Source organism: Pyrus communis, chromosome 17 (genome assembly GCF_963583255.1).
Source record: "Pyrus communis chromosome 17, drPyrComm1.1, whole genome shotgun sequence".
NCBI lineage: Eukaryota > Viridiplantae > Streptophyta > Magnoliopsida > Rosales > Rosaceae > Pyrus > Pyrus communis.
In genome coordinates this window covers 6,204,058-6,216,520 of record NC_084819.1, presented here as the reverse complement: position 1 = coordinate 6,216,520, position 12,463 = coordinate 6,204,058, and the positions used below count along the sequence as shown (strand labels likewise).

Genomic DNA, 12,463 nt, shown 5'->3' with positions numbered 1-12,463 from the left:
CAACTATCATCCTGCCCTTGTAGCCACAGTCACAACAATCATCGACATTTTATACATTGGTCATCTGTATTAGTTGATACAATTATACATACATACATACATACATACATACATATATATATATATATATATATCAATATCATAGCTAAAATGATGTGGGATGATTTTGTAATTCGATTACTACTGTTTTTTAAAGTAGTAATACTAAGGGAAGGGGATTGTTCAAAATTATTACAAAAACTTAAGAGAGTAGGGAGTTTCGAACCTAAGACGCGTATGTAGAGCTTAACACTATATCTATATCCACTAAGATATTAGACCAAATGCTACTTATAAACTTGTTATTTGAACTAATTAGGTGAATGTAGAGCATACTAATATGTTGTTATTCCAGTTAACAAGTTTAAGAGTTCTCTTAAATAAATAAGGGACAGATCTGTGACACCACTTTTTTATACAATTTTGACACACATTTTTGTGGGCCCCACTTTGTAATTTTTTTTAATGATTTGAACCGTCTATCTTTTATATCTTCCCTCAAAGCTCATGTCTACCAAAAATACTCGAATCTAAAATCATATAACCGTTGGATTAATGGTTTAGGGTTTCTTTGTATAATCATATTTGTCTATTTTCTTCACTAGAGGTGAATGTATGATTTTGGATTTGTCAAATATTTTGAAAGGATGATCTATATATGAGGTTCTAAAAAAGAGACGGTTCAGATCATTAAAATATATTACAGAGTGGATCTCACAAAAACATGTGTAACAAAAGTGGCGCTACTGATCCGCCCCCCATAAATTATCGATAGATATAAAAGTTAGCATATCTTGATTTCATAAACTATTTTAAATTTTTTGAAATGAGTAGTTTGCATTCTACCAAAATACAATATATATATATATATATATATATATATATATAGATGATTTTTAGGCTATCTCCCACGCAAGGGGCTAAAATCTCATAATTTAGCCCCATATTTTCAACTATTCATCTATATGTATGAGGTTACCCGTTCTTTCCTTCAAGGGGTAGGGACCTATAATTCCCACCCCAACCCATTTATAATCTGTTAAACTTTTGTATTTCATTTGTCTTTTTCTTTTTCTTTTTTTAAATTTTTATTGTCACATCCCTGCCCGGGACGAATCACTTCCCGGGCCCGCTCCACCACCGTAGCACGATATTGTCCGCTTTGGGCTTACCATTCCCTCAAGGTTTTGTTTTTGGGAACTCACGAGCAACTTTCCAGTGGATCACCCATCATGGGATTGCTCTAGCCTCCTTCTCGCTTAACTTCGGAGTTCCTACGGAACCCGAAGCCAGTGAGCTCCCAAAAGGCTTCGTGCTAGGTAGGGATGATAATATATATTTAAGGATCACTCCCTTGGGCGATGTGGGATGTCACATTTATGGCTTATAGTTTTGGAATTAGTTTTTGTATCTTACCTTAAAAAAACAATTGTTGAGAAAATTGAATTTTTTATGGATTAGTGAAAATTGATAAGATTGTTGGAGGAGTTTTGGTGTTGGATCTAATTTGGATTAATTAAAATTTGAGCCATTGCATTTTTTTATTACCAAGAAAATTAATTAAATTGAATTTGAGCTATTGGATTTTTTTTATTACCGTTAAAATTGATTAAATTGGATTTGAGATGTTGGAATTAAAAATGGATATACTAGGCATGCCATACTGGATCAAAATCTAGGAGATATGCTAGTCCCTGGATCTGAACGACGCATGTATCTAGACAATAGAAAAAGTACTTGTTGTGTGCTCACCCACGCTCGAACTTTCATTTTAGATTTATTTTTTTATTTTTTTTATTTTTTAGTTTCCATCCCCCTATTGGAGTTAGCCTTTAGATTTTATGGAACCTTACTGCATCGGAAATTTTGGATCTGAGATTTATGCAATGGTTGAGGAATTAGAATAAATAAAGTGAAAGTAAAGAGCAACAAAAATAAAATAAAGGTAAAAGAAGAAAAGATAAAATAAAAGAAAAGGTAAGCAACGAAGGATATTAATATGGACAACGATTGTCTGCTATTCCACTTCCGGTGTCCTCCCGTTCTTCTGTTTGTGTTGTCACGGTTAAGACACGTCAACATTTTATATTACTATTCATTTTTGTCTTATTATCTCTGTAAAAAAAAAAATATAAAATGTTGACGTGACTTAACCATGACCACACAAAACAGAAGAGCACGGGAGGGCACCGGAAATGAAAGGGCAGACAATTCTTGTCCTATTAATATACCTTAATTAATTAGAACATGTAGAGCTGAAGCTTGAACACGTAGAGATGAAGCTATGAGTCGACTCTTTCATGAGAAACTATAAGTCCACTCTCCACTTTAATAAATATTATACTACAGATAATACTTATGCACTCACTTCTCAATAGTGAATACACTATGCACTCACTTTTTAATTTGATTCAACTAAAAAATGTCATGTGTTTTTTATTTTTTAAAGTGAAAAAAAAATATACTAATAACATGTGCATTAGTTTTTTAAACAATAAAACATGTCTTAAAATATCATTAGACAAAACCAAAAGGTGAATTCTCACTCGTGAGTATGTAAGCATTATCCTTGTACCACAACTAGCAAGTGGCTTGATTTTCTGAAATTTTTGAATTAAGATATAAACCGTACCATTACACAATCTTTATGCTCATTTTGGCTAGACTCCTAAGACGCTCTCATAAAGAAAAACAAATTCTTTTCGACCGATGGATAATGATTTTGAAATTTTAAATTCTCAAACTAAGGTATGAATCGATTTATACATGTGTTTTTCGTTTGATTTCAATGTTTTTAGAATTTAGGAGTGTATCGCCTGCAAAAAAGAACTTTGGAAGGCCGAGTATGTGTGAGAAACAAAAGAAAGGAAAAAGGGATTTATGCCAATCAAGTGTTTTTCGTTTAGTTTCAAGTTTTTCTAGAGTTTAGAAGTTTAAGGTCGCAACCATAAGCGATTTTCCATGGACTGTTTAGGCATACTTTTTGTAAGGTAGACATGCAATTTTCCATGGTTGCAATTGTAGAGAAAATTTTCATTGCGACAGGAACATAAGTGGTACATCACGTGTTTTTATATAAATGGTGGAAAATTGTATTTTTGAAGTTATTAACTTTTTAGCACATATATTCCACTATTGGTATAGTAACACATGATATATCACTGCGTGTTCTAGTTACATTGAAAAATCTCTCGCAACTGTGCGTTTTTGTATCTGCATAATTTGCTTTCCGAGAAAAAGTTTTAATTTTTGTTTTAAAGACAATTTCTTAAAAGAGCTCTTATGTGCTGACAATTTCTTGAAAGTTTTACATTGTACAACTACATACGGTCAGCTCGGTAAGTTTAAAAGTTAATGAATTTATGTGGTTTTTATTTTTTAGGCATTATTGAATTTTTTAAAATTCTTATTGAATATCTTTAAATTTCTTAACTCCTTTAAAATTCTAATAGACCCTTTAATCTCCATAAATTATTGCCACCTTCCCTTAATTACTTTAAACTTACTCTCTTAACGTGATCGGAATTTACAGTTGAAACTTGTCAACAATGAAAAGGAAGGCACAACAATGCATCAACTAATGAATGACCAAATTGGAAAACTCACTTGGACCAAAAATGAAAAATAGGAAACCAACTTGTCAATGTGCCTACATTTTAAGACAACAATTCTAATTTCCAAATAGGTAAAACTCAATTTAATAACTATCAAACTTTTGTAACCAATATACACAACCATCAAAAAACAAAAAACAAAAACACTCGTACTTTTTATTTTTTTATTTTTAGAATAAACGATATTATCTACACTAAGAGGCGGGAGAGTGGGCTAAACCTCATAATAGACTAGCAATAATGTGGTTTAAATTCGTCTTTGGCGAAAATCGAACCTAAGATCTCTCACTTACAAGTGAAGAAAAATACCGTTAAATCGTAGGACTAAGTGGGTAAATGCCCATACTTGAATTCCCATTTACAATATAATTTGACCTAATCATATCAAAATTTTAGTGGTAAAACACTTACCTTTACCCTCCTTCCACTCATAAAGTATAATTCACGCTCTCTTTTCTTAGATTAAATGAAAGCTCGATTCTTGCTCTCTTCCAAGTTGCAACAAACAAATTATTAAGCAAAAAAAATTGCAAATGATTCTATACACTTACGTTTGTCTTTTTCTTTCATTAATATTCTCTATTCGTTGAATCTAATTGTTAAAAACAAACATAAAATACGTACGAGAAAAATATGGGTAGAAGTCACTTGTCAACTCGAAATCTCCACTAATATCAAAAGTGAAAAAAAGAAGTGAAGTCTATGGTAAGGTTCTATAGGGTCTCCCACATCCCAACCCAACTATAATATTCAGGCAAAGAAGTAAAGATACACCATCAGTGTCCGATACAGTCGCATTCGACCACCCCGTCTCTCGTGTTCCTTCTTTTTCTATTGCCTATATACACCACCCACACCACTCATTCCATTTCTCACACAATCCCCAGATCCAAATCAAACACTCCTCAGCTCGTTCTCTCTCTCTCTCTCTCTCTCTCTCTCTCTCTCTGGTCTGTGGTTGTGGCACTGATGGGTTTCCCATCCAATGGCGCCCAGAAGCCGCTCAAGTTCCTGATCTACGGCCGGACGGGCTGGATAGGCGGCCTCCTCGGCAAGCTCTGCGAGGCCCAATCAATCGACTACGTCTACGGCTCCGGCCGCCTCGAGAATCGCAGCTCGCTCGAGGCCGACATCGCCAATATTAAGCCCACCCACGTCTTCAACGCCGCCGGCGTCACCGGCCGCCCCAACGTCGACTGGTGCGAATCCCATAAGGTCGAGACCATCCGGACCAACGTGGTCGGCACCCTGACCCTCGCTGACGTATGCAGAGAGCGGGGGTTGGTCCTCATTAACTATGCGACCGGGTGCATTTTCGAGTACGATGCGGGTCACCCGCTCGGATCGGGCGTCGGGTTCAAGGAGGAGGATACCCCCAACTTTATCGGATCTTTCTATTCCAAGACAAAGGCCATGGTGAGTCAATCGCATTTTACCTTTTCACGTTTACCAATTTACGTTTGCATTGTAATTACGTATTTACCCTTGGTAAGATCTCATCTGGGTATCTTAGATCCAAAGATTTTACTGTTGGATCTGTAATGTTGTGAACCTTTTGGATTACAAATGTTGTGTTTTCTAATTGCAACGGTTAAGACAGCAAGCAAGGACCCAGTAGTAAGGACGGGGCTTCCTGATAAATAAAAAGATGTGGGTGGATCAGATTTGATGCTGCGAGACAGTGAGTCTGTTTGATTGTGGTCAATAAGAGGACCATGGTGTAATTTCTCGTAGCCTGGATAACTCTGACTTGCCACTAATGCAACTAATTGTTAAAAATATTCGCTTTTGTAACTTTTTACCATCAAAATCGGACTTACTAACTTGTTACATGTAGCATTATCGTTACGAGATATCGTAAAATTTGTAGCAGAATTTTGATGTCATTGACAATTTTTCAGTTTTCAAATGTGTGACTTGATCTATAAGAATGCTTAAAAAGTGGGAGTTACTAATTTTGGTACTTGATGATACTTGAAAGGTGGAAGATCTGCTCAACAATTTCGAGAACGTTTGTACTTTGCGCGTTCGGATGCCGATTTCATCCGACTTATCCAACCCCCGTAACTTCATCACGAAGATCACTCGATACGAGAAGGTAGTCGACATTCCAAACTCCATGACAATCTTGGACGAACTCCTCCCCATTTCCATCGAGATGGCAAAGAGAAACCTCACCGGAATCTACAACTTCACAAACCCCGGAGTGGTCAGCCACAACGAGATCTTGGAGATGTACAAGGAATACATTGACCCCAGCTTCACTTACAAGAACTTTACTCTTGAGGAGCAGGCAAAGGTGATTGTTGCTCCTAGAAGCAACAATGAGCTCGACGCCTCGAAATTGAAGAAAGAATTCCCTGAACTCTTGTCGATCAAGGAATCGCTCATCAAGAACGTTTTCAAGCCAAATCAGAAGACTGCCGCAGCTTAAAAGCTTTTAGGTTTGGATTTTTGGTTGTCATGTTGCTATTAATTGAATTCAGTTTATGTGATCTCCCCATTATACAGCGCCTTCTCCCGGGTGGCATTCACGTCTGCCTTGTTTGTATTGGAATGTTGTCTTTGAAATAACTCGATCAATAAACTAGTTGCAAGTTTGTACCAAGCTCAAACCTTTTTTTCTTCCTTAAGTTATTGATAATGTATTGATCGCATTTGAATTGGACGAGCTCCAGTTTAGTCTTTTGATTCTGTTAATTAGTGTGATCAATGTTGCGACTGAAATAAAGTTTAGACCTTGATAATTTACTTGTTGGCAGTAAAGTTTGTCGCCTGGAGCTATTTTTGTTATATTTTTTAACTGTGATTTACTGTCCGAGTGTCCCCGGTTGTACTAGCATTGTGTCGAAAGAGTAAGATAGCGCCATATACAACCATAGATATCCTGTTCTGTTTTATTTCAATCTTGTTCAGCAGGTGCAGAGTGAAACGGGTTTTGAGTTGAGTTTACTCCGAAAAGAATTGGCTTACAAAGAAATCATTTGGTGGCAGTACAGAGTGAAACGGGTTTTGAGGTCACTCCGACGGAGTTGCTGCTATGATTTGAAAGGAATTGGTAGTTGGCTGCTGCTGAGGAACCCATTTATGTCGTACAGGGAAGAGCCTTTGAAGCTTGGCGTTTTCTCAGGTATGGATGAGTAAAAAGCAGCACCAGGGAGGATTGTGTATATAACAATTGGGCTTCTCACTACATGGACCCATCAGTCAATACGATTGAACCAGATACGATTGGGTGCTGTGACAGCGGCGGACTACGTACCTTCACGGTGAAGGATTTTTCTTGCCAACTGCGGAAAAATGCAGCGATTATGGTGTTACAGAAATGCTGGAGTCGCGGAACTCAGACCCCACATTGATGATGGAATAGACCGAGTTTCAGGAGCCAACATTGGTGACGGTTTCGGTCAAGACGGCATTAATTGGCTGGCCATCTTCAACTGCAAGGGCCATTGTCACTGGTGATAAGCTTTAATGTGGTGCTGTTGTAACCCTGTTTGCAGTGGAAATGCACATCGTCTGCCTCAGATGGATCAAAGACGAGCCCATGTTTGACTGCTTTCAGAGGGTTGATGTGACCAGACCGGTAAGCAAATTCAAGTTCATTGTGTTTGTTTGGGTCCATGACATGAGCTATTCATTTCATGGGAAAACCAAAAGGTAGTAGTTTAATAGAGAGAGGCACGTTGAAAACACCAGGAACTGGTTAGTTTCCAGAAAAACAAAAACTAGTGTTTATATTATGACTGTTCATACATGTAGTCATTAGGGCAGATTTTATTGCGGCAGCAGACCATTTTGGCTGGGCAGTCTTGACATACGCAGCAGCACTGCTAGCATGAGGACAGGACATGGAAGTCCATGAAATTATGTTATAATCGACACCCCTGGTGTCATTGAAGTCAGTGGATGGCGGTGCCATGGGAGACCAAGCAGCAAGTATATCAGCACCCAGGGCAGTGAGATCAAACTGTACATCATTTATCACAACCAATCAGCATATAACGTGTTCAGAAGCGTAGTTAAAAGCCATTTAAGCAATGACGAAAATGAAAATCATGACATTCATTTGGAATTTTGTCACCTTGGAACATCCAGGTTTATGGTTGGGTCCTCCAGAAGAAAACGATACAACATACGGTGCCATGATGTCCTCCTCTGTCTCAGCAACGAGAATTGTTGCAACTGGATTCTTGAAACAAACAGGTCCGTTTTCTTTCATTAAAATGCATGATGCAGAAAAAGGAATTTTAATTGTGTAAGATTATATATACTTGCTCTGTTGATCTGATATAGTCCAAAACACTGTGTCCTCATGTGGTGATCAGAGTTGCTGGTAAGGAGTAACTGAATGCAGAATCAGTGTAAAATGAATCAGCCATAATTGCACCCGCGCCATCAGCTACCACGATGCCAAAACCAGTCCCGATGGCTTCGCAGAAAACAATCTTTCCCTTCAATTTCCGTTCATACAATAGCTTGATATCACTGAGTTAGCAGTTTGCAGCATCTCCTCCAATAATTAGGGGAAACGACTTCCTAAGAAGGTCGAAATTGTTAACGGAGATTCCCTGCATTACATCATTGAACAATAATAGTACGGTATTAGTACGATGATGACTTGTTATGGTACAGCTAGATATAAAGGGTGCAGATCAGTGTCAAACTCACATTGTAAATTTCTCCATTCCCAAGTATGCTTTCGCAACAAACTCTGTCAATGGTTCTGGTAGTGACCGTCAGAATCCGAGGTGCATAACTGGAAACCGCTTTCGGAAGAGGCCCAGAGTTTCCAGCAGAGGTCAGAAACCAAGCAGCAAGTATTCGAGTGGAAAGTCAGAGCCAAGTGAAGTTGATTCCATCTGCTATTGCATCATCAAATGCTGCAAGGATATCTGGCACTGGCACATCCAGATACCCAGCAAACTTTGTAGACAGCAATCCTAGAATCGGGGACACTGCCTCTGGCAGTTCCGGAAGCTAGCCCAAAGTAACCTGCTGGCACCTCCCTGCCTGCAGCAATCGAAGCAGTGTGGCTTCCATGCCCTTCGGAGTCTCTTGGCTATTCGAAGTCAGTGGTGTCGTAGTTTCCTTCACTATTGTAGAACCGGGCTCCAATGAGTTTACTGTAAGCTCAAATGTTCCATCTCCATTAGTTGCTATTAAGATGAGCCAAAGAAGAGTTGCCTTGGCCATTGGTAACCAACTTAATTAGTTTAAGTTTACAAGTTGATATGTTGGATAGTAAGATCTCCATTGTGTATTTATATAATCACAAACTTGGAAGATTGCAATGTCGTTGCTCGCCGGTCGGACTGCACTGCAAATTCCCTCGTAGAAATCAGTTGCAGGCAGGCCTGTCCTTAATGCTTCTGGTTTTGTAATTGTCTCCAAACAAAGGTCTAACATGGTGTTTAATAAGATTGAAATGCCACAAATAATCTTTTTAACTGTATGTTAAAAAAGGTTCCCTTATTTTTTATTTTTACATGTGGTTCACCTTAACACGCTCCTTGACGTGAAGTTTTATTTAAGCCTAATACATAGACAGTATGCATTGGGTTACGTGAGAACACGTAGATGACCTTGATGTTAATTTTTATTTTCATCAGGCAAATGACTAGAACCTGAAGGTCAAGGCGTGTTCCTTTCTCGGCCGTAGTCACAAGATTAAGAAGTTAGCGGCGCGCTCAACGCAACATTAACACATTTTACTCCCCGGCTGAGCTCGACCGATGAGTTGGCATGCCCCACACATAACCGAATGACATAGTTAGCTCATTAATTACTCGGCATGCGTGCCATGTAGGCTTGGTAGTTTTAGGGTCAACACAAGTATACAAACTTATGCCTCTCAAAAACACTCACACACAAAACTCTATCCCACATCCATCTATTTATACTAATAGATATCCTAGGTTTACACAAAGTCCCTAGAATATAGGAAACCAAATCCTATACTGAAACCAAATCCCAAACCAACTAGGAAACACAAATCCAAATACCTTGCGTCTAAGATATCCTAATCCTTTTTAGTTTAGGCATGTTGATTTAATGCCAAATCCAACAATCTCCACCTTGGCATGAAATCCATAACGAGTCATTAAACAACTTTCGTTGCTTCACCATATTGCAAAATCAAACTTGCTTCAACTGCACCAAATCCAAGCAGTGCTCAAACTTGGCTGCATTAACCACCTTTGTCAACAAGTCAACTGGATTATCTTCTATACCACCATTTTTTAGACGAATCTCACATTCAGCTACCACTTCTCTCACAAAATGATATTGTACATCAATGTGCCTGATATCTGCCAAAATAAATGGCACTTTGGCTATGACAATATACATCTAATTTGTGTTGTTCTACACCTAAATCTCCTAACAACCCCAAAGTTCACATTGCTTCTTTGATAGCTTCAGCGATCGCCATGTATTCTTCTTCTATGGTTGATAGTGCCACCGTTGGTTGTAATTAGGCCTGGCAATTCCTGACACGACCCGATAACCCGACACGACACGACACGAAATTAACAGGTGTTCGGGTCGACACGATAACGAATCGGGTCGTTATCGGGTAACCCGATAAGCACCTGTTAAGATAACGGGTTGATTCGGGTATACATGTGGGTAACACGATACATGATAAGCAGAATATTATTTTTATAATTTTATAACCCTAAAAAAATACTGTAATAATTATATATATTAATTTAACAATTTTATACCCCTAAAAACTATAATATATATATATATATTAAATTTACTATAATAATTATACCCCCAAAATATTAACTATCTATAATAATTATATATATATATATATATACATATTAAATTTTGAATTAAATTTTATAAAAACTATAATAATTATTAATTAATATGCATTCATTGATTTGATTCCATAATTGATAATTCCATTCCATTCCCTGCAGGTTGCAGTGTCGCCCTTTTTGAAGAAAAATGGAGGGAAAATGAAAGTGATAAGAAAAGTTGAAAAAGAAACAAAAAAGAGAGGGAATTAGGGAAAGATGGGTAGGCACCGTAGGCTGTCAAAGGGAAAAGTGAAAATTATAAAAAAAGTTGAAAAGGAAACAAAAAAGAGAGGGAAAAATGAAAATTAATAGAAGTGGTGAGATTTTTTTTTTTTTTTTTTTAAGTTATTAACTTTTTATCACATATATGACATATCTCACTATTTTTATAATGACTCACGTGATGTACTACTCCGTATACCAATCAATTATGTGTACAAAATAAATATAATAAATAAATATATATATATACACACACACCATTGAACTTGATGGGATACGAATTCTCCGAAACTAATTTCAACGATCCCAACCGTCAAACTTGTTTGTATATGCTTCGAGATCACATCAGCAAAAAATTGCAAAAAACAAACATTCAGATATCAAGTAACGAGACAAAGCTTTTCGACAGTTATAAACGAAAAATCACAATTTAACGGTTATTTTAACTTCGATTTTGATGATTTTTTACAGCTACACTCATTGACCATATATGAATACAATGAATGAATTTGATCTTCAATTTAAAATATTTACACAAGTGGATACCACAAAATCTTATGTTATACTTGATGAAAGTATAAATAAACTTTAAGTGTTAGTCAATCTATTGTTTTTATGGGATACGAATTCTCCGAAACTAATTTCAATGATCTCAACCGTCAAACTTGTTTGTATATGCTTTGAGATCACATCAGCAAAAAATCACAAAAAACAAACATTCAGAGATCAAGTAACGGTACAAAGTTTTTTCAACGGTTGTAAACGAAAAATCACGATTTAACGGTTATTTTAACTCCGATTTTGATGTTTTTTTTACGGCTACACTCCTTGACCCTATATGAATACAATGAATAAATTCGATCTTCAATTTAAAATATTTACACAAGTGAATACCACAAAATCTTATGTTATACTTAATGAAAGTATAAATAAACTCTTAGTGTTAGTCAATCTATCGTTTTGATGGGATACGAATTATCCGAAACTAATTTCAACAATCCCAACCGTCAAACTTGTTCGTATATGCTTCGAGATCACATCAGCAAAAAATCACAAAAAACAAACATTCAGAGATCAAGTAGCAGGACAAAGCTTTTCGACGGTTATAAACGAAAAATCACGATTTAACGGTTATTTTAACTCCGATTTTGATGATTTTTTACAACTACACTCCTTGACCCTATATAAATACAACGAATGAATTTGATCTTCAATTTAAAATATTTACACTAGTGGATACCACAAAATCTTATATTATACTTAATGATAGTATAAATAAACTCTAAGTGTTAGTCAATCTATCGTTTTGATGGGACACAAATTCTCCGAAACTAATTTCAACGATCATAACCGTTAAACTTGTTTGTATATGCTTCGAGATCACATCAGCAAAAAATCACAAAAAAAAAACATTCAGAGATCAAGTAACGAGACAAAAAATTTCCACGGTTATAAACGAAAAATCACGATTTAACGGTTATTTTAACTCCGATTTTGATGATTTTTTACAGCTACACTCATTGACCCTATATGAATATAATGAATGAACTCGATCTTCAATTTAAAATATTTACACAAGTGGATACCACAAAATCTTATGTTATACTTAATGAAAGTATAAATAAAATCTAAGTGTTAGTGAATCTATTGTTTTGATAGGATACGCATTCTATGAAACTAGTTTCAACGATCCAACCGTCAAACATGGTTGTATATGCTTCGAGATCGCATACATCAAAAATTTCAAAAAACAAATATTCAGAGATCAAGTAA

The 12,463-nt window shown here is 36.5% G+C and overlaps 2 protein-coding genes and 1 pseudogene across 2 annotated transcripts; 1 reads left to right on the top strand and 2 right to left on the bottom strand.

Moving 5' to 3' along the window:
- The first annotated feature begins 4,445 nt into the window (after positions 1 to 4,445).
- On the top strand, positions 4,446 to 6,400 carry LOC137723134 (bifunctional dTDP-4-dehydrorhamnose 3,5-epimerase/dTDP-4-dehydrorhamnose reductase). The gene is made up of 2 exons (XM_068462305.1): positions 4,446 to 5,069; positions 5,635 to 6,400. Exons 1-2 carry the CDS (start codon positions 4,623 to 4,625, stop codon positions 6,085 to 6,087), a joined length of 900 nt encoding a protein of 299 aa, XP_068318406.1. The 5' UTR covers positions 4,446 to 4,622; the 3' UTR covers positions 6,088 to 6,400.
- A 291-nt stretch (positions 6,401 to 6,691) lies between these two features.
- On the bottom strand, positions 6,692 to 8,113 carry LOC137721937 (cucumisin-like; annotated as a pseudogene).
- LOC137721936 (subtilisin-like protease SBT4.6) lies at positions 7,360 to 7,875 on the bottom strand. Its single transcript, XM_068460955.1, has 2 exons — positions 7,738 to 7,875; positions 7,360 to 7,623 (listed from the first exon to the last, which is right to left on the bottom strand). The coding sequence occupies exons 1-2, from the start codon at positions 7,873 to 7,875 to the stop codon at positions 7,360 to 7,362; spliced, it is 402 nt and encodes a 133-aa protein (XP_068317056.1).
- Positions 8,114 to 12,463: the final 4,350 nt, after the last annotated feature.